The 22,469-nt window shown below is 45.0% G+C and overlaps 1 protein-coding gene across 1 annotated transcript in view; it reads left to right on the top strand.

Annotated features, from left to right (window-relative positions):
* Nucleotides 1-16,887, top strand: part of LOC118385524 (sarcoplasmic/endoplasmic reticulum calcium ATPase 2) — a 44,066-nt gene extending 27,179 nt beyond the window's left edge. Inside the window, exons 6-21 of the mRNA XM_052521522.1 lie at nucleotides 4,449-4,529; nucleotides 6,906-6,991; nucleotides 7,313-7,610; nucleotides 7,727-7,893; nucleotides 10,183-10,271; nucleotides 10,400-10,502; nucleotides 10,684-10,815; nucleotides 11,012-11,131; nucleotides 11,922-12,140; nucleotides 13,527-13,862; nucleotides 14,031-14,251; nucleotides 14,389-14,591; nucleotides 14,708-14,793; nucleotides 14,968-15,101; nucleotides 15,271-15,388; nucleotides 15,535-16,887. Of these exons, the coding sequence (XP_052377482.1) occupies nucleotides 4,449-4,529; nucleotides 6,906-6,991; nucleotides 7,313-7,610; nucleotides 7,727-7,893; nucleotides 10,183-10,271; nucleotides 10,400-10,502; nucleotides 10,684-10,815; nucleotides 11,012-11,131; nucleotides 11,922-12,140; nucleotides 13,527-13,862; nucleotides 14,031-14,251; nucleotides 14,389-14,591; nucleotides 14,708-14,793; nucleotides 14,968-15,101; nucleotides 15,271-15,388; nucleotides 15,535-15,810 (2,669 nt within the window). The 3' untranslated portion in view covers nucleotides 15,811-16,887. The remainder of the gene's footprint in view (nucleotides 1-4,448; nucleotides 4,530-6,905; nucleotides 6,992-7,312; nucleotides 7,611-7,726; nucleotides 7,894-10,182; nucleotides 10,272-10,399; nucleotides 10,503-10,683; nucleotides 10,816-11,011; nucleotides 11,132-11,921; nucleotides 12,141-13,526; nucleotides 13,863-14,030; nucleotides 14,252-14,388; nucleotides 14,592-14,707; nucleotides 14,794-14,967; nucleotides 15,102-15,270; nucleotides 15,389-15,534) is intronic.
* Nucleotides 16,888-22,469: the final 5,582 nt, after the last annotated feature.

Below are 22,469 nucleotides of genomic sequence, written 5' to 3'. Positions count from 1 at the left end.
TGCCTTGGCCTTTGTGCTGAAAAGGATTGCCTTGGCCTTTGTGCGGAAAAGGATTGCCTTGGTCTTTGTGCTGAAAGGGATTGCCTTGGTCTTTGTGCTGAAGTTTGTGTTGCTTCCTATTTATCTCTCCCGGAGAGGAACTGTGAGATGCCGGGGGGATGGAAAAAGGTCTTCAATCTGGAAATCTGTCCCTTTCTCAAAGTTGACCAGGTAAATAACGCTTCCTCCATGCTGATGGAGAGTGACTTCTACAACCTCTAATGCAAGCTAGTTCACACTTCATTGCATTTTTAGAACCCCACGTCTGTCTGCAGTGACGAGTCAGTTAGGGTTATCCAAACCACATCCGAGGACACGGTGTGATACTCGACTCTGCACTACGACTAATGGCACGGATGAGGTTGTGCATTTCTCCTCTGTTATTCATCTATGGAGTTACGAGGAAAGGACCCTTAGTGACACAGATTTTTGGAGTAACCATTGATGGCACCTTCTTACTCTCGTCTAACGTGTTTCGAACAGCTTGTCTAATGATGACCTCTTCTTACAGGCGCTCTGATCTCATTGTCATCAAAAGTAGGTTACCCAACTATTCATGACCCTCTTAACAAACCCGAGGTGTATATTGGGAACACACTCTACTATTAGCTAGTTTGGGTTTGGGGCATTTTGACAGTGGCTTTTTATAAACTGAGGCCACACAGGGTGGGGGAGATATTTAATAGTTCTGTAAGGCCCATAGCAGAGACTCCTGCCCAGCAGAGTTCACATCTAAACCCCAACTACTGCACTGTAGAACTGATCCAAATTATTATTATTTTTTTGGGATGTATGTTTTGCATAGGGCAGTCCCTGACACACAAACCTTGGTTGACCGAAAGTTGTCTGTTCTCTCCCCCAAAAAAAAAATATTTTTCCAATCAACTATATGCTTTCCTGATGCTGTAAGTGAACTGTTTGAAATAAGACACAAATGACTTCGGCGCCAGAGATCAAGATAACCAGAAGAGAACTTAACCTGACGCGACCATCCTCCTCCCGTTCCTGCTGGCCTTTTTCAAATTCTGCTTTTACTCTCCTGAAGATGTCGGTAATAGTCTACAGGAGGAGTCGGCAACCTCTCATGTGGGATGCTGGTTTATCTTACCATTTCTACCCACCTGTGTGCCAATGCTGGTTTATCTTACCATTTCTACCCACCTGTGTGCCAATGCTGGTTTATCTTACCATTTCTACCCACCTGTGTGCCAATGCTGGTTTATCTTACCATTTCTACCCACCTGTGTGCCAATGCTGGTTTATCTTACCATTTCTACCCACCTGTGTGCCAATGCTGGTTTATCTTACCATTTCTACCCACCTGTGTGCCAATGCTGGTTTATCATTTTACCATTTCTACCATTTCCCACCTGTGTGCCAATGCTGGTTTATCTTACCATTTCTACCCACCTGTGTGCCAATGCTGGTTTTTCATGCCAATGCTGGTTTATCTTACCATTTTACCCATCTGTGTGCCAATGCTGGTTTATCTTACCAACATGCCAATGCTAACGTTCGAACTAAAGAAATACCAAACTTGACAAACTGTATTAAATAATCTTGTTTCTGCTCTGCAAAACAATGTGTCCACTCTGAAAATGAACTTTTAAAAAGACTGGAATAATAAAATATTGAATGCATTAACAGAAATTACCCTAACTAAACAAACATTGTAGATTAGGAATTAATGTTAAATGTACTACTGGTGATGTATGTAAAGGGGAATTGATCGACCCTAATAATCAAGGCAAACCATTCACACTGCTGTCGTGAAACAATGAATGTGCACAAATTGTGAGGAGAACACGTTCTGGAGAGAAGTGCTTTATTGCCACTCCCCTTGTGCCATCCATGAGGCCTCCAACGGATTAGTTCACTGAGATGACCTCGACTCAGACGGTTGGTTGTCTTGTGTGCCATAAAAATAATATAAATATTTGCTACTGCTCGACAAAAATCGAAATTCTTGGTCGACCAACAGCCCATCAACCAGTTGACTAATTGGGGTCAGCCCTAGTTTTGCATGTCTTACAGTAGGCCTTCCCTGTCTTCAGTCTTCGTCTATATGAAGTACTTGGACTAAATACACAGTAAAACTACATTATATTCTATATGAAGTAGTTGGACTAAATACACAGTAAAACTACATTATATTCAAAATGAAGTAGTTGGACTAAATACACAGTAAAACTACATTATATTCAAAATGAAGTAGTTGGACTAAATACACAGTAAAACTACATTATATTCTATATGAAGTAGTTGGACTAAATACACAGTAAAACTACATTATATTCTATATGAAGTAGTTGGACTAAATACACAGTAAAACTACATTATATTCTATATGAAGTAGTTGGACTAAATACACAGTAAAACTACATTATATTCTATATGAAGTAGTTGGACTAAATACACAGTAAAACTACATTATATTCTATATGAAGTAGTTGGACTAAATACACAGTAAAACTACATTATATTCTATATGAAGTAGTTGGACTAAATACACAGTAAAACTACATTATATTCTATATGAAGTAGTTGGACTAAATACACAGTAAAACTACATTATATTCTATATGAAGTAGTTGGACTAAATACACAGTAAAACTACATTATATTCTATATGAAGTAGTTGGACTAAATACACAGTAAAACTACATTATATTCAAAATGAAGTAGTTGGACTAAATACACAGTAAAACTACATTATATTCAAAATGAAGTAGTTGGACTAAATACACAGTAAAACTACATTATATTCTATGTGTAAATTGTATAATCTCTTGTCTGTAATGTATTTTTCGTTGTCTGACCCCAGTAGAGACTAGCTGTTGCCATTTGGCGTCAGCTAATGGGGATCCTAATAAATCAAATCATATGAAACCTCATTTGGAAATCCCTGTGTTCTTTCAGGCTGACGGCAGGATACACTGTTACCCTCTCAGCCGTAACTAATAAATGTCAAGAGGCTTGAATAGCATCTTGTTCTTGTCCCGTTTCAGTGGTACAAAGAATTGTTTGGTAATGGGAGATTTACATCTTGTCAAAGCCCTGTCGTAGTGGAAAGAATGAGCTGCCTTCTATTTCAGTCCCCCGCCCGTCCGGCGGAACGTTCATCTTTTTTGACGGATCGCTTTATCTGAGCTGATGGGTTTTGTTTGATGTCATGCAGGCATCTGAGTCACCATTCTGTATCGGTGAGACAGTGGCTTCGTGTGTGTATTAGACAGTGGCTTCGTGTGTATCAGTGAGACAGTGGCTTCGTGTGTGTATTAGACAGTGGCTTCGTGTGTGTCAGAGACAGTGGCTTCGTGTGTGTCAGAGACAGTGGCTTCGTGTGTGTCAGTGAGACAGTGGCTTCGTGTGTGTCAGTGAGACAGTGGCTTCGTGTGTGTCAGTGAGACAGTGGCTTCGTGTGTGTCAGTGAGACAGTGGCTTCGTGTGTGTCAGTGAGACAGTGGCTTCGTGTGTGTCAGTGAGACAGTGGCTTCGTGTGTGTCAGTGAGACAGTGGCTTCGTGTGTGTCAGTGAGACAGTGGCTTCGTGTGTGTCAGTGAGACAGTGGCTTCGTGTGTGTCAGAGACAGTGGCTTCGTGTGTGTCAGAGACAGTGGCTTCGTGTGTGTCAGAGACAGTGGCTTCGTGTGTGTCAGAGACAGTGGCTTCGTGTGTGTCAGAGACAGTGGCTTCGTGTGTGTCAGAGACAGTGGCTTCGTGTGTGTCAGAGACAGTGGCTTCGTGTGTGTCAGAGACAGTGGCTTCGTGTGTGTCAGAGACAGTGGCTTCGTGTGTGTCAGAGACAGTGGCTTCGTGTGTGTCAGAGACAGTGGCTTCGTGTGTGTCAGAGACAGTGGCTTCGTGTGTGTCAGAGACAGTGGCTTCGTGTGTGTCAGAGACAGTGGCTTCGTGTGTGTCAGAGACAGTGGCTTCGTGTGTGTCAGAGACAGTGGCTTCGTGTGTGTCAGAGACAGTGGCTTCGTGTGTGTCAGAGACAGTGGCTTCGTGTGTGTCAGAGACAGTGGCTTCGTGTGTGTCAGAGACAGTGGCTTCGTGTGTGTCAGAGACAGTGGCTTCGTGTGTGTCAGAGACAGTGGCTTCGTGTGTGTCAGAGACAGTGGCTTCGTGTGTGTCAGAGACAGTGGCTTCGTGTGTGTCAGAGACAGTGGCTTCGTGTGTGTCAGAGACAGTGGCTTCGTGCGTGTCAGACAGTGGCTTCGTGTGTGTGTCAGACAGTGGCTTCGTGTGCGTGTCGGAGACAGTCATTAGTTTTTAGTCTTTTTCACATTAAATAACTTGTTTTATAAAGCCGTAATCCATTTATCAGTATAATCAACTCAAACACGTTTTTTAAAAAGTCTCTAGTTGTATTTAATGGTTTCTACCTCCATTTGTTTTTCTCCACAGTTGGAGACAAAGTTCCTGCAGATATTCGACTGACCTCTATCAAATCCACGACCGTGAGGGTGGACCAGTCCATTCTGACAGGTGAGTCATACTTTTACGTCTTCGTTTTGCCATTGCTCTTGCAGCCAGAAGAGCATTGCAATAATGAAATGTTCCAGGGATTCATAGTCTGAAGGTTATTTACCCTTGTTTTTGTGTGTAGAGCTTGTATGTAGTTGGGTTATATGGGCTGATGAAGAGCTCCATGTTGTATGTAGTTGTATGGGCTGATGAAGAGCTCCATGTTGTATGTAGTTGGGTTATATGGGCTGATGAAGAGCTCCATGTTGTATGTAGTTGGGTTATATGGGCTGATGAAGAGCTCCATGTTGTATGTAGTTGGGTTATATGGGCTGATGAAGAGCTCCATGTTGTATGTAGTTGGGTTATATGGGCTGATGAAGAGCTCCATGTTGTATGTAGTTGGGATATATGGGCTGATGAAGAGCTCCATGTTGTATGTAGTTGGGATATATGGGCTGATGAAGAGCTCCATGTTGTATGTAGTTGGGATATATGGGCTGATGAAGAGCTCCATGTTGAGTCACCAATTGAGGATGACCCTGAAACGGTCAATGTGAACAAAATGATGATTTCTCTCACTGAGTGACGCACTGATCATTTATTTGAGTCAGCTGTGCTTAGTCGATGCAGTGTAGAGGAGGATGGACTGATAGAGGGAGGGAAAGACAGACTGAGGGTTAGACCAAGGGTTATGAGATGGTAGTCTATTGTATCTGTTGGCGTTGGTTATTTTCTGCAGATTTTGTGGAAAATCATTCACGTGAGATGGTAAGGACTAAGAGGTTGCAACCTTGTGTGAAGTTAAAGCACCAAGGACCACGCCCTCTCATGCATTGCCATTGGCCACATGGCGGTGTTGTAACAAGCGATTGAAAATACTAACCTTTTAAAGCTCACGCCCCTCACCCTGTTAGAGCACTGAAATTCGGGTTAAAGATCCCTCTCCTCACAAGGACCCATAAGTTCTGCCATGAAAGATTTAGTTTAAAAGACTTAAAATGCTACTCTGGCACCTAATGACCGATCTACACAACCTGGTACACTCACAAATGACATCTCCAACAACATGACTAATAAACATTCATGTTGGCGTGGTCTGTCACATAAAGGTACTCTGACACGGAGGCGTGGTCTGTCACATAAAGGAACTCTGACACGGAGGCGTGGTCTGTCACATAAAGGAACTCTGACACGGAGGCGTGGTCTGTCACATAAAGGAACTCTGACACGGAGGCGTGGTCTGTCACATAAAGGAACTCTGACACGGAGGCGTGGTCTGTCACATAAAGGAACTCTGACACGGAGGCGTGGTCTGTCACATAAAGGAACTCTCAACTGAGCCACATGGGACCCATCATATTCTAACAAATTGGTACACATGTTCCATACTCTGTCGAGACTTAACATATCGCTGCACATATCGACCACACGGTGTCGCTATAACGGGCATATTTTTATCTCAATCTGTTTGACTCCGTGATGACATTTGGCACACACTCAGCCATTTTGAGTCTTCTCTATAAAGGATGGGACAGTTTAGCCTCGTGGTGGCCTCCTTTCCAACAAGTCAGTTTGTAAAATGTCTGCCCTGCTAGAGCTGCCACGGTCAACTCTTAAGAGCTGTTATTGTGAAGTGGAAACGTCTAGGTGCAGCAATAGAACTGTTCGTCGGGTGCTTCACGAAATGGTTTCCATGGCAGCGCAGTCTCACACAAGCCTAAGATCACCATGCGCATTGCTAAGCGTCGGCTGGACTGGTGTAAAACTCGCTGTCATTGGACTCTGTAGCAGTGGAAACAAGTTCTCTTGAGTGACGAATCAGGGTTAGGGTTACGCTTCACCATCTGGCAGTCTGACCATTGGCACAAAGCGAGGTCTGTACAAAAATGGTTTCTCGGACTGTGTGGAAGAACTTCACTTATCAGAGCCCTGACCTCAACCCCATCGAACACATTTGGGATGAATTGGAATGCTGACTGTGAGTGAGCCAGGCCTAATCGCCCAACATCAGTGCCCGACCTCACTAATGCCCTTGTGGCTGAATGGAAGCAAGTCCCTGCAGCAATGTTCCCAAGTCTAGTGGAAAGCCTTCACCGAAGAGTAGAGGCTGTTATAGCATCAAAGGGGGGACTAACTCTAATGCCCATGACAAGCAGGTGTCCACACTCCTTTGGAGTTTGTGGTATTTCAGCTGCCCCCCCCTACCCACTAGGCCTTGCTTTCCCCTGCAGTGCAGATTCAGGAGTGAGTCTTTTACATGCAGCGTTTTGTAATTGGCAGCCATGCTCAGTCAGCTGTGAAGTCAACACACCCGTCTACCTGTTACCTCATTGCTCTGTGTAAGGGCTGCGTTTGATCCCCCTCTTCCTCATCCCTCGTTTTGTCCTTCTGCAGGAGAGTCTGTCTCTGTGATCAAGCACACTGACCCGGTGCCTGATCCCCGGGCTGTCAACCAGGACAAGAAGAACATGCTCTTCTGTGTGAGTCTTTTAGAAAACCTTGAAATACCTCTCTCCCCCCTTCCCCTTTCATCTTCTCTTGCCTCTTCATTACATGATCCTCTTTCTCTTTTTATCAAAAACCCAAGACTTATAATCTCCTCCGTTCCCTCTATCATCTCCTTTACATGTTCCTCTCTGGGATTCTGATGGTTGGCCTCTTATCCTTAACCCCTTGTCTGCTTCTTCCCCAGTTTTCTGCTCCTCCCTCACCTGTTCATGTCCCAATGTGTATTTGAGGTAATTACATCCCTCAGCAGTGTACACCTGTAGTTTCACCACCTCTCTGTTTCGTCTCCACAGGGCACCAACATAGCAGCGGGTAAGGCGGTGGGCGTGGTGGTGGCCACGGGCGTCAACACTGAGATCGGGAAGATCCGGGACGAGATGGCGGCCACGGAGCAGGAGCGCACGCCGCTGCAACAGAAGCTGGATGAGTTCGGGGAGCAGCTGTCCAAGGTCATCTCCCTGATCTGCATCGCCGTGTGGCTCATCAACATTGGCCACTTCAACGACCCCGTCCACGGAGGCTCCTGGATCCGCGGCGCCGTCTACTACTTCAAGATCGCTGTGGCCCTGGCCGTGGCCGCCATCCCAGAGGGTAAGAGAGTGGGAAGAGGGAGTGAGGGGAAGCCGTCTATAGTATACAAAAAGCAATACATTGGGCTCCAGCGTTGTTAGTATGTCTAACTCCCCTCTTATTTCTCTCTTTACCAGGGCTGCCCGCTGTCATCACCACTTGCCTGGCTCTAGGAACCCGTCGCATGGCCAAGAAGAACGCCATCGTCCGCTCCCTGCCCTCTGTGGAGACCCTGGGCTGCACCTCGGTCATCTGCTCGGACAAGACCGGCACCCTCACCACCAACCAGATGTCTGTCTGCAGGGTGAGTCCCTATCCGCAGAGCACCGTGGAGGAGATGGATGGTGTGGGGAGTAGGGAGTAGTCTGTCTCTCAGGGTCATATTCCGATGATTAAAACTAACATTACCTTAGTAGTGAAATATATCAATCATTCTAGCTGTATGTGTGCTACTGCCTAGTCACTATATGAAACAAATCTCCTGCTGCTCAATGTGAAAGCCGTGATTTAAAAACACCACCTCACGCTTTGTAATGTCGCCGAGGCTGAAGGCCGACGCTTTGTAATGTTGTCGAGGCTGAAGGCCGACGCTTTGTAATGTCGCCGAGGCTGAAGGCCGACGCTTTGTAATGTCGCCGAGGCTGAAGGCCGACGCTTTGTAATGTCGCCGAGGCTGAAGGCCGACGCTTTGTAATGTCGCCGAGGCTGAAGGCCGACGCTTTGTAATGAAGGATTCATTTATTAGCACGGTTTAAATGAGATTGATTACGTCCATCTGCCGAACTCTGTACCTTCCTGCCCCCACCTTGTGACTCATCGCCAGTCTGAGGGCAGTGAAAAGACCGTAATGCATTATCACCCCTCCCTTCATCCCGCTAACTCTACTCCTCTCTCATGCAGTATTATGATATTTATGCAGTAGTGTTGCATAACTGACCTTGTGGTTTAGATCTGTCCTTCTCCTCTCTAGCATAGTAGCGTGATGCAGTTCTTGTAATTCAGTGGGGGGGGAGCAACATCTTGTTTACGTTGTCTAATTGTTTTCCAATGCAAAGATTCCTAGCATAATGTACTTTTGAACTATTCTTTTGAACTAAGGGTAGCTGTAAAATTAGCTGGCCGGAGTAGAGGAATGTTCATTTATTCTGTGATTTTGGTAAAGCATTTCTGATGTCACAACTCTTTGAAGTCTGTACTGTGCCTCAGGAGAGAAGGGTAAAGAACACCGGTTCGTCCTTTTATTTGGATATTTCCCTGTCTCTCATCCTACCTCGATTCTCTGCAGAGCAGACGCCTGGGAGATTAGTCTCACTCAGTGTGTGTATCTCTGTTGCATGCCAGCTGTGGAGGAGGCAGGCTTGCCCTCTTACTCACGCTCTGTTTTGTCTCACGCACATGCTCCCTCTCTCTGTCTTCCTTTGTTTGTTTTTTTCTCACTGGTCTTTCTCTCCTCTCACCCTGTCCCTGTCTGGTCTTTCTCTCCTCTCACCCTGTCCCTGTCTGCTTTCTCTCCTCTCCTCTCACCCTGTCCCTGTCTGCTTTCTCTCCTCTCCTCTCACCCTGTCCCTGTCTGGTCTTTCTCTCCTCTCACCCTGTCCCTGTCTGGTCTTTCTCTCCTCTCCTCTCACCCTGTCCCTGTCTGGTCTTTCTCTCCTCTCACCCTGTCCCTGTCTGCTTTCTCTCCTCTCCTCTCACCCTGTCCCTGTCTGCTTTCTCTCCTCTCCTCTCACCCTGTCCCTGTCTGCTTTCTCTCCTCTCCTCTCACCCTGTCCCTGTCTGCTTTCTCTCCTCTCCTCTCACCCTGTCCCTGTCTGCTTTCTCTCCTCTCCTCTCACCCTGTCCCTGTCTGCTTTCTCTCCTCTCCTCTCACCCTGTCCCTGTCTGCTTTCTCTCCTCTCCTCTCACCCTGTCCCTGTCTGCTTTCTCTCCTCTCCTCTCACCCTGTCCCTGTCTGCTTTCTCTCCCTGTCTGCTTTCTCTCCCTGTCTGCTTTCTCTCCCTGTCTGCTTTCTCTCCCTGTCTGCTTTCTCTTCTCCTCTCTCCCTGTCTGCTTTCTCTCCTCTCCTCTCACCCCGTCTCCTCTCTCTCCTCTCACCCTGTCTGCTTTCTCTCCTCTCGCCCCGTCTGCTTGCTGGTTTGTCTGTTTTTGTTCCTTATGGAGAACTAATGTCCTGCTCCGCCGTCACATTGTGTGGGCCACCATTCATTTACATAGCGACGACATCCACGCTTTCATCCCAGCACGGATGTAAATTAGTTACCCTTGTCTACCCTGCAGTGAAAACACCTCTTCAAGAGACCTACAGCCGCCAGTGTAAAGTGTGCTTAATCCTTAGTGGTTTTATATCCAGGCGCAGTAGAATTGATTTCATTAATTTGCCTAAGGCTATTATGGTTTTGTCAGTGCTCTACTTGTATTGCAGGTGCCTGCTGCACCCTACTGGGTAGGCTGCTACTACTGCATGTAGATCAACCCACTCTTCAGTGTCCGGTTGATTCAAGGGATCTAGAGAACTACTGGTTGTGTACGTCCAGAACTGTTGCTGTGTGACGTGTAAGCTGACAGATTCTCTCTCCCTGTGTTTGTGTTCTAGATGTTCATTATTGACCAGGCAGAGGGCAATAGCTGCTCCCTGAAGGAGTTCACCATCACTGGCTCCACATACGCCCCTGAGGGACAAGTGTGAGTAATTAGTGTACACACACTCAGTCAATGAAACATGTTGTGTAGTCTCGTGGTCAATACACCAATACAACCTACCTCAGCTCGCTGTTTCCCCCTTTTTCCATGGCTGTGGTCTTTTATTCCAGGTACCATGATGGTAAACCTGTCAAGTCCTCCCAGTATGACGGATTGGTGGAGATGGCCTCTATCTGTGCCCTGTGTAACGACTCCTCCCTGGATTACAATGAGGTGTGTGTCCTTTACAAACTTATCTGTTAGGTTCCTGCTGGTTGAACAGTCAGTGGTGGATTTACTGGTTTGAATATCGGTAGTCTTCACTATTCTTTTGTGGCTATACAAGTAAACTGTTGTTTTTTTTTTAGTTGTTCATCGCTACGATCTTGCTAATAAGTGTGTGCTTTCTCCTCAGACCAAAGGTGTGTATGAGAAGGTGGGCGAGGCCACGGAGACTGCCCTCACGTGTCTGGTGGAGAAGATGAACGTGTTTGACACTGACGTCAAGGGCCTGTCCAAGATCGAGAGAGCCAACGCCTGCAACTCTGTAAGCTACTGTTTGCTACTCTCTCAATCCCAACATGTTCCTCGTTTGAAGTATTATACAACCGAGTGTTGGTCCCAACTGTTACCATATTCCCTACACACACACACACACACACACACACACACACACACACACACACACACACACACACACACAAGTTAAGGATGTGTTGGTGTTTCCTCTCTGTGTGATACAGGTGATCAAGCAGCTGATGAAGAAGGAGTTCACCCTGGAGTTCTCCAGAGACAGGAAGTCCATGTCTGTGTACTGCACCCCCAACAAGGCCCGCTCCTCCATCGGGAAGATGTTCGTCAAGGTAACGATGAGCCACCCACAGTATAGCTTTAAGAGTACACCACGTGGACACCCGAGAAATTCCCTATATGGTGCTCACAACCTTTTGAATAGGGCACTATGTAGGGTGCCATTTGGGATGCCACTTCATAATAACTATGATATATTATAGGATCTGTTTCTGTACCAGATTACTTTAGTATTGTCTATTTAAACAATAAGGCCCAAGGGATGTGTGGTATATGGCCAATATACCACGGCTAAGAGTGCCTGGACACAGCCCTTAGCTGTGGTATATTGGTCATGTATCACAAACCCCCAATGTTCCTTATTGCTGTTATTAACCAACACAAATGGAACAGTAAACTATTTTTGCATCATACCTGTGGTATATTGTTTGATATACACATGGTTGAAACGCTATTTCAGCCAATCAGCATCCATGACCGAAACTACCTGGTTTATAATGAAGCAATAAGGCTCGAGCGGGGGAGTGTTATATGTCCAATATATCACGGCTAAGGGCTGTTCTTGGGCACGACGCAACGCCTCGATTACAGCCCTTAGCCGTGGAATATTGGCAATATACCACAAACACCCGAGGTGCCTTATGAACTGGTTACCATCGTAATTAGAGTCGTAAATGTTTTCTCATACCCGTGGTATACAGTCTGATATACTACAGCTTTCAGCCAGTCGGCATTCAGGTCTCGAACTACCCGGGTTATAATTCTAGTTTAATCTGCAGTAAATGAGCTGAGGCTGATGCTTAATTTCCTCTGGTTTGACTTCCTCTCGCTCGCTCTTTCCAGGGAGCCCCAGAGGGAGTGATTGACCGGTGCACTCACATCCGTGTGGGAGGGAAAAAGGTACCATTGACCCCGGGCATCAAGGACAAGGTGTTGTCAGTGATCAGGGAGTACGGGACGGGGCGTGACACCCTGCGCTGCCTGGCCCTGGCCACAAAGGACAACCCCGTCGCCAAAGAGGACATGGTGCTGGAAGACTCGAACCGCTTCATAGAATACGAGGTGAGAATGGAGGGAGAGAGAGTGGGTCTTGAATGAAGTGGGTGACAGGAATAGCAGGGCATTTATTCAGAGAAGTGATTTTAAGACTAGCCTAGTCCGTAGGCCTATATGTTTGAATAAGATTTGTATTACAACTGAAGTGGTGTCCAATAATAACTAATCCTGTTTACAAGGTGTGTTGAGCCTAACTGGCACATATAAGCAACATGTGAGTTTCAAGATCGGGGAAGATCATTTTCACCACTAAACTGCACCTTTATAATAACATTATATGCATAATTTACTGTCACTTTTGATTACATTTACATTTAAGTCATTTAGCAGACGCTCTTATCCAGAGCGACTTACAAATTGGTGCATTCACCTTATGACATCCAGTGGAACAGCCACTTTACAATAGTGCATCTAAATCTTTTAAGGGGGGTGAGAAGGATTACTTTATCCTATCCTAGGTTTTGATCATGGAACATTTTGTTTGTAACCTCCTACCATGTGTGCATTGCTGCGCTTAAGCAGAGCTCAAGCCCTTTGAAGTAACTTATTTTCAAATCCTTGTTAGTTGTTAGAATTGTTTTTTACCAGGTAAGTTGACTGAACACATTTACAGTAACGACCTGGGGATGAATGAGCCAATTGTAAACGGGGGATTATTTAGGTGACAGTAATGGTTTGAGGGCCAGATTGGGGAATTTGGCCAGGACACCAGGGTTAACACAAGTGCCATGGGATCTTTAATGACCACAGTCAGGATACCCATTTAATGTCCCATCCGAAAGACAGCAGGTCCCCAATCACTACTCTGGGGTATTGGGATATTTTTTTACGCCAGAGAAGAGTGCCTGCTACTTGCCCTCCAACACCACTTCCAGCAGCATCTGGTCTCCCATCCAGGACCAACCCTGCTTAGCTTCAGAAGCAAGCCAGAAGTGGTATGCAGGGTGGTATGCTGCTGGTTGCAGGGTGGTATGCTGCTGGCCTATTAGTCAAGTCATGCAGCCTTACAATGTATTAAAAATATAATCATATAGCCCAATGTTTGGAGAACTAGAGTTGCATGAATAACTCTAAATTAAGCATATAGAACTACCTATTTCTTTGTTAAACACTCAAACCAGAATAGGTGCTTGTGTGCACTCCCTCAAATCGTTTGGAGAATATATCCTTTCTATTTTATTTAGCTTTGTTCAAGTGTATTCTTCATACTATAAAATGCCACAGAATCCTAAGCAAATCTTGTCTACTAAATGAACTAGTGTAGCCCACAGCCATTTGATGAGTCTGCAAAGTAATCATAAGTGTATATTTCAGAAATGTATATTTTTGGCGTGAGTGAGCCAAAGCCAGGACTCTAGTCTGGTCTGACTGTCCCGTCGTGTCTCTCCCCAGACGGACCTGACGTTCGTGGGCTGCGTTGGCATGCTGGACCCCCCCAGGGCTGAGGTAGCTGCCTCCATCAAGCTGTGCCGCCTGGCTGGCATCCGCGTCATCATGATCACCGGTGACAACAAAGGCACGGCCGTGGCCATCTGCCGTCGCATCGGCATCTTCAGCGACCACGACGACGTCACGTCCATGGCCTTCACCGGCCGCGAGTTTGACGACCTGTCGCCGGCGGCCCAGCGAGACGCCGTGGTGAATGGCCGCTGCTTCGCCCGCGTGGAGCCATCCCACAAGTCCAAGATCGTGGAGTTCCTGCAGTCCATGGATGAGATCACAGCCATGGTGAGACCTTCCTCGTCTGTTTGTACTGAATCTCCACACGTTGTGGTTCGGACTTCATGATTCATCAGCCCTCGGCATGTAATGTTAACTCACCTCAATCCACTATGTTGATTAGTCTAAATGGTTGATTAGCTGGTTAACCATGCCCTGTCCTTTCTCCATGGCCAGACTGGTGATGGAGTGAATGACGCCCCTGCTCTGAAGAAGGCAGAGATCGGCATCGCCATGGGTTCAGGCACGGCTGTAGCGAAATCGGCCTCTGAGATGGTCCTTGCCGATGACAACTTCTCCACTATCGTGGCGGCTGTGGAGGAGGGCAGAGCCATCTACAACAACATGAAGCAGTTCATCCGCTACCTCATCTCTTCCAACGTGGGAGAGGTCGTCTGGTGAGGATCCCGACCTGGTCCCAAACGGCTTTAATTTGGGACGCAGCCAGAATCTCCTCTCTTCAGTGGGGTAATCGAAAAATGATCCTCAGTGCTAACAAGCCTCCATGTAAATATTTTTTCCATCATTCCTACAGCATCTTCCTGACTGCTGCTCTGGGCTTCCCTGAGGCTCTGATCCCTGTCCAGCTGCTGTGGGTCAACCTGGTGACGGACGGCCTTCCTGCCACAGCCCTGGGCTTCAACCCCCCCGACCTGGACATCATGAACAAGGTCCCCCGCAACGCCCGCGAGCCCCTCATCTCTGGATGGCTCTTCTTCAGATACCTCGCCATCGGATGTGAGTGGGCCTCTATAGAACAACACATCCCGTCATTGATTTGATTTAGTTGTATGTGTTTAGGCTGTTGTGTGTATTCGGATCGCCATGTGACTCCTGTGCTCTACCTCCTTCAGGCTATGTAGGTGCGGCAACAGTTGGGGCTGCTTCCTGGTGGTTCGTTGCTGCTGCGGACGGACCCAGGATCACCTTTTACCAACTGGTAAGATGCCAATACAACACTCACACACACACACTCACACACACACACTCTCACACACACACTCTCTCACACACACACTCTCACACTCTCTCACACACACACACACACACACACACACACACACACACACACACAGTTACTCTTAGCTTAGCTGCTTTTCTCCTCTGCCCACAGAGCCATTTCCTGCAGTGTGGTCCTGAGAACCCAGAGTTTGAGGGTTTGGAGTGTGAGCTGTTTGAGTCCCCCTACCCTATGACCATGGCCCTGTCTGTGCTTGTCACCATCGAGATGTGCAACGCCCTCAACAGGTCAGACTATGCCACTAAATGTTCACATTCCCTGTCTTATTTCACTATTGCTTTAGGCTTGTCACTAGTGGTGTAATGTTGTGAGATTCATCTGGTGTACATGGTGAAATGATGGGCAAATGGGTGTTCAGCCTGTGACTTAACCCGGTTCTTTCTTTCTCTCCCTCAGTGTGTCAGAGAACCAGTCCCTGCTGCGTATGCCCCCCTGGGAGAACATGTGGCTGCTGGGAGCCATCTGCCTCTCCATGTCCCTGCATTTTCTCATCCTCTATGTGGAGCCCCTGCCGGTGAGATTACCTGCACCAGTAATGGGCCCGAGGCAACCAGAAGTGCTTTCTTAGAACAAGATATTATAATGCTAGTGTAACAGGTGGGATGGGTGGAGTAACTGTGAAAGCAGGAGAGGTCGCTCATGTTATCCTCTCTTCTACAGATCATCTTCCAGATCACCCCTCTGAACCTGACCCAGTGGCTGATGGTGCTGAAGCTCTCCCTGCCCGTCCTCCTGCTGGACGAGGTCCTAAAGTTAGCAGCCAGGAACTACATGGAGAACTACCCTGGTAAAGAGCTGGAGAAGCCCAGCAGCAAATGCTGCTCCCTGTTTGCATGCATGGAGGGCATCTCCTGGCCCTTTGTGGCCCTCACCCTCCCGCTGCTGCTGTGGATTTACAGCACCGACACTAACATGGCAGACATGTTCTGGTCCTGACTGACTTGAGCACAACCCTCTTCCTCCTGTGTGTGCGCGTAGCTAGAGTGAGTGTGTTTGTGTAGACTTAGTGTGTGCCTGTGTGCCTGCCGAGCATGCACGAGGACACAAACTAAACAAATAATATAAAAATGTAACATTTTAAGTCCTGTTGAGTGTCAGTTGACCATTATGCCCATAGCTGTGGACTTTTTGCTGGTTCGAACGGAAGAATAAAAACTGGTCCGTTTTTATTGTTCATATTGCCTTTTTTTAAATGTTTATTTTTTTAATGATTTGGGACTGTAACTTTGTCTCATTTCACTACAGTAGAAATAATACATTCCTATTTTCCTGCTTCCCTTGTCATGAGTATACAAATTAGATATTTAAAAGCAGTCCATTGACCTGTACAGAGATTTAATTAGCACTATTGTATGCAACTGTTTTTGTTCATCACTTTGTGTAAACGATGGACAAGTCCCAGTTGGCAGGAGGTGATGGTGTGATGAGTTTGTGGAGTGATTGTATGTATGCATTGCTGAAAACAAAAGTTTCCTGAAAAATGAAAGCTGCATGTTTCTTTGACCTAGCATGAAATGTATGGTTTTTTTTTTTCCCACTTACGATTTAGTCACGTCTCCCCCGCATCAATGTAAAAACGACCAGGGATTTGTTTATTTTTAAACTGAACTCTTTGATTTTGAAAAGCCAGTATTTCTGCACTAGGCAGAGCACAGCTACCTCAATATGATCAATTTAGCTCATTTCTAGATGTTTTTACATACTTGGCTTTAGTCTCTATTCAACATTTAGTCAACGTAGTTATGAAGCCTGAGGTGCGCCCCTATTTCCTTGTGTAGAAAACCAACTTGACAAAAACCGATTGGCCTTCCCTCTAACTTGTTTTAAAGGATGTAAATGTTGCCGTCTCTGTGGGACATGGGTTGGTTCAAAGGAGAGCAAAGGCTACGAAACATTTGATTTTAAATGCAGGTTTTCCAATTGACTACTCAAACCATGAACTTCCAACAATTTTTTTTTTTTATTTCTTTTTTTATTTCTACTTAAAACAAATACATTCATGAACCCTTTGAATCAATGTGTTTATGTCTTTCTTTACCAGGACTAAGCTAATGGTGTCCAGATCATTTCTATACCGTGTGGTTTTTGGATAGGCACATACTTGAACATAGATCATGTACAAAGTCTGAATGCTTCGTGCTTATTGGTCGCGACGTGGTTGTCGGGGTGTGTTTACACAGAACTCTGATCTAGAGTATTTTTCTCCCCTCTGGGGGGGGGGGGCTTACAAGTCTGAAAGGTGGCGTATACTTTTAGAATAGGAGTCCCAAGGAATCCATACAATCACATTTATTGGCTTATTAAATGGGTCTGATTGTCACCAATCCAATGTAGAAACTTCCCTCTGTGTGAAGCATGTCTTTTGGTAGAGGCCTTGGTTTGATTGCAGTGTGTGTGTGTGTGTGTGTGTGTGTGTGTGTGTGTTAACTACTACTTTCTCCTTCAATGCCTTCCACTGGCTTCCCTTTCACTAGTGAGTATTACATTTCTTAACACACCAATCGCTTATACCAACAATTGATAACAGAGAACTGACGTAGCTCTGAAACTTTTGATTTAACTGCAGGCGTCTGCATATATTTAGCATTAAATGATTGACTTTGACCAGCCGAGCCCATCAGATCAATCCGTTTCTGCTGCTGTTGTCATTTTGAGTTGGCCATCTGGTGCTCAGGAAGCTCTGCTGTCACTGCAACTTGATGACAGCTAGGACTGCCGTTCATCCGATTGAATTAACTTGTCTCTGACTGGCTATAGACTCAGGATGGGCTTTTGACTGTAAGGCTAAACGTTGTCTTTTTACTAATTCTTTTGCACACTTAAAAACAGGATACTGATGTTGTGCATAAGTCTGATTTGCTTGTGGTTGATATTGAATTGAAAATATTTCAAATCTATATCATAAATCTAGTATGTCACCTTTAAGCTTATGCTGCCACACAATCACATCTGTGGGTGTCATCTTGTGTTTGCAAGAAAATGTGCACTGTCTTTTGGATATCCTGTTAAGTAATTATTTTTGAAATTTTCTATTTTCTGTGCTGATATTTGTGCTCATTTTCTTTCTCTACAGGTGAGGATTAAAACCTGCCATTCCATCTAGTCATAGTATATTTGCCGAGACTAACTGTCCTGTCCAGCATGTGTCCTGGGTAGCATCGCGCCTCCGATAGCATGACCTGTACTGTGTATGTAACCTGTGCAGTCATGGGTACAATGCATTTACAGTACATTCACAACTATGAAAAAGATGACCAAATAGTAAGTGGAATGAGATGGTATAGAAATGTGGGTGAGGGTTAGAATGGTTCGAGGGTTTTTCTGTCTATTAATTAGACTGATTCCATTTGGATTCTTCCATGTCCCTGACATTCCTGACAGGGGAGCGACGATTCCATTTGGATTCTTCCATGTCCCTGACATTCCTGACAGGGGAGCGACGATTCCATTTGGATTCTTCCATGTCCCTGACATTCCTGACAGGGGAGCGACGATTCCATTTGGATTCTTCCATGTCCCTGACATTCCTGACAAGGGAGCGATGATTCCATTTGGATTCTTCCATTCTTCCAAGAACCTTCTTCCCACCTTCAAGATTTCACATCAGGTGAACTATAGTAGTTTTCTATCCATGTACAACATGGATCCGTGCCCTCCAGCTGGAAGGAGCCATGCAGTTTTTCTAGATTTCTATAGTAAAATAATATCGTGCAATACTCCTTGACATATTAGATTTATTTTAGAGACCTATACTACAGTATCACAAATACTATTTGTGTTCTTCACTGATCAAAAATATTTCTCAATGACATTGTTTGTGAATTTGCACAATATTGGTCCAGGACATACTGAGGTCTGCTGAGTGAACTGTAACAATATAACCACTCCACTACTGACTATTAGTTGTGACTCGACAAACAAGACAGTGACTTGCAATATAGCTGTGTCCTATACATGTTGAATAAAACTGTCCCTTTTTGTCTTAGCAATGTCATGCAAGTTATAGAGGCATCACAGTTTAACTGCAGCTTCAATCTGCTGAGAGCTGTTTTAAACTCACTATGTTGAAACACATGAACATAGTAAATATGACTGATCATTATCTGCACTAAATGATTGTAACATGCATCACAGGTTGGTTTCTGTCTAATAAACCATTTATTGGGGTCAATCCTTGTCTTGAAGCCGGAGTTTCGGTCTGTGATAACTTACTTTCCCTCATTGTTTGCCACCAAATCTGCAATCAGTCTGTTTGGATGGATGTATTATTGTTCACATATCTGCTATTATGGAAAAATACTCAATTAAATTGGGAATAGAACTTTACTTTAGTACTCCTATGTTTACCTTTAAATATAAATGCAACATGCAAAAATCTTTTTACTGAGTTACAGTTCATATAAGAAAATCAGTCAATTGAAAAATTAATTAGGCGAATCTATGGATTTCACATGTATACAGATATGCATCTGTTTGCCACAGATACCTTAAGGTAGGGGCTTGGATCAGAACCAGTCAGATATGCATCTGTTTGCCACAGATACCTTAAGGTAGGGGCTTGGATCAGAACCAGTCAGATATGCATCTGTTTGCCATAGATACCTTAAGGTAGGGGCTTGGATCAGAAAACCAGTCAGATATGCATCTGTTTGCCACAGATACCTTAAGGTAGGGGCTTGGATCAGAACCAGTCAGATATGCATCTGTTTGCCACAGATACCTTAAGGTAGGGGCTTGGATCAGAACCAGTCAGATATGCATCTGTTTGCCATAGATACCTTAAGGTAGGGGCTTGGATCAGAAAACCAGTCAGATATGCATCTGTTTGCCACAGATACCTTAAGGTAGGGGCTTGGATCAGAACCAAAACCAATCAGTATTTAGTGTGACCATTTTCCTCATGCAGCGCAACAAATTTATTTTGCATGGAGTTGCATACGTATACGTATATACTGTACTCTACATCATCTACTGCATCTTTATGTAATACATGTATCACTAGCCACTTTAACTATGCCACTTTGTTTACATACTCATCTCATATATATATACTGCACTCAATACCATCTACTGTATGCTGCTCTGTACCATCACTCATTCATATATCCTTATGTACATATTCTTTATCCCCTTACACTGTGTATAAGACAGTAGTTTTGGAATTGTTAGTTAGATTACTTGTTGGTTATCACTGCATTGTCGGAACTAGAAGCACAAGCATTTCGCTACACTCGCATTAACATCTGCTAACCATGTGTATGTGACAAATTTAAAAAAAATTGATTTGATTTGAGTTGATCAGGCCTGTGGAAAGTTGTCCCACTCTTCAATGGCTGCGAAGTTGCTGAATATTGGCAGGAGCTGGAACACAATGTTGTAGAAGTTAAACCAGAGATTCCCAAACATGCTCAATGGGTGACATGTCTGGTGAATATGCAGGCCATGGAAGAACTGGGACATTTTCAGCTTCCAGGAATTGTGTACAGATCCTTGAGACATGGGGTCGTGCATTATCATGCTGAAACATGAAGTGATGGTGGAGGATGAATGGCACGACAATGGGCCACAGGATCTGGTCACAGTATCTTTGTGAATTCCAATTGCCATCAATAAAATGCAATTGTGTTTGTTGTCTGTGGCTTATGCCTGCCCATACCATAACCCCCACCTTCACCATGGGGCACTCTGTTCACAACGTTGACATCACCAAACCGCTCGCCCACACACCATACACGTAGTCTGCGGTTGTGAGGCCGGTTGGACGTACTGCAAAAATTCTTAAAATAAAGTTGGAGGTGACTTACGGTAGAAAAATTAACATTAAATTCTCTGGCAACAGCTCTGGTGGACATTCCTGTAGTCAGCATGCCAATTGCTCCCTCAAAACTTCAGACATCTGGGGCATTGTGTTATGTGACACACCTGCACACTTTAGAGTGGCCTTTTATTTTCCATGTAATGATCAGTGCCGATTTTAGCATGCAAATCTTGGTGGGGCAAAAAAGATATAATGTATATGCATGCCAGCAAAGCCACAACACTAATACATGAATTGCACTATTTAACTGTGACAAATGATGCCCACAAACTCTTAGGGCCTACATAAAGCTGTCCCAACAGCAGAGTTTTATTTTCACCACCATGGAGTGAATCCTTACCATTGCTACACCTGGCTATCAGCGGAGCCTTGACTGGCAGAGAGACAGTTCATTCACCATGGAGTGAATCCTTACCATTGCTACACCTGGCTACAGCAGCCTTGACTGTGAATCCTTACCACTGCTACACCTGGTTGACTGGCAGAGAGACAGTTCATTCACCATGGAGTGAATCCTTACCATTGCTACACCTGGCTATCAGCGGAGCCTTGACTGGCAGAGAGACAGTTCATTCACCATGGAGTGAATCCTTACCACTGCTACACCGGGCTATCAGCGGAGCCTTGACTGGCAGAGAAACAGTTCCTTCAGCCTCATTTACTGCCTTTTTAAAACCATCGATGATATGGTTGACTTGCTTAAACAAATGTGAAAAAGTTTGGCGTAAGGGAACGATGAGCGGATCATTTCTATTGACAATGAGTTAGCTAAGACAGATATAGTCAAAAAAACGTTGTTTTCTGCACTTTTGAAATGTACAGCGGCAGAATTCAGAACATGGGCCATTCTTACAGTATTTTTGCTGTACACCAAGTCAGAACCGTAGGATAAATAAAGGGGGTATATAAGCAGACAGTGAAAGCTCTTACCATATTCGATGATGACATTTCTCTAAAACAGGCTATAGGCTACATGTGCACATTCAAGTCAGAACAGTAAGCACATGGGCTACAACATACACTTAGTATTACTTTCTTAGCTACAGTATACATATCTCCCTGACATATTACATAATTTATGCAGCAGCATACAATATATTTTTGGACTGACCTTGTTGTGCTGAACAGGAAGGTGGCCCAGCACTTCTTGTGTGCAAATTTTGTCATCAATGTCTGGCATTCTCTGGATTTATGGTGCTTTCAAGACAACTGGGAACTCGGGGGGGAAAAAAACACGGTCGGATCATGTCAGTGATCTTCAGGTCGGAGCTCAAGAAAGAGGCTCGAGTTCCCAACTTGGAATTCTGAGTTGGATGACCATTCAAAACGTATTTCCCCTGTCAGAGCTCTTTCCATTTATCTTGAACTCAATGAAGTCTGAGATTTCCCGGGTGTTTTTAATGCGGCAGAAGTCATGCTGTATTGACAGCACCACGTAAATCTATGCTGTATTGACAGCACGACGTAAATCTATGCTGTATTGACAGCATGACCAGTGTATTCAACCTTTCCTGGCCCATGGTGTTGAATGTTTATCCTTTTAATCTTGGAAAAGAGACCCTTAAACCCAGACTTGGACCACACACCCTCTCCACCGAATAGCGGGCAGGGGAAGCAAAATGGTGATTGCTTTGCAACGCTTGCAGTTAGCCACTGATTCCTTCCAAACCACTCATTGTTGAATTTGCGATTTCCAACTTGTTGTGTAATGTTTATGTCCAATGGCTGATGAGCACCGATACGTTTTTATCTATAATTTATCTTCCAATGCCAAGGA

The sequence above is a fragment of the Oncorhynchus keta genome, chromosome 6 (genome assembly GCF_023373465.1).
Source record: "Oncorhynchus keta strain PuntledgeMale-10-30-2019 chromosome 6, Oket_V2, whole genome shotgun sequence".
In the NCBI taxonomy this organism is placed as follows: domain Eukaryota; kingdom Metazoa; phylum Chordata; class Actinopteri; order Salmoniformes; family Salmonidae; genus Oncorhynchus; species Oncorhynchus keta.
Note: the sequence above shows the minus strand (reverse complement) of the source record. Positions and strands in the feature narration are given on the sequence as shown.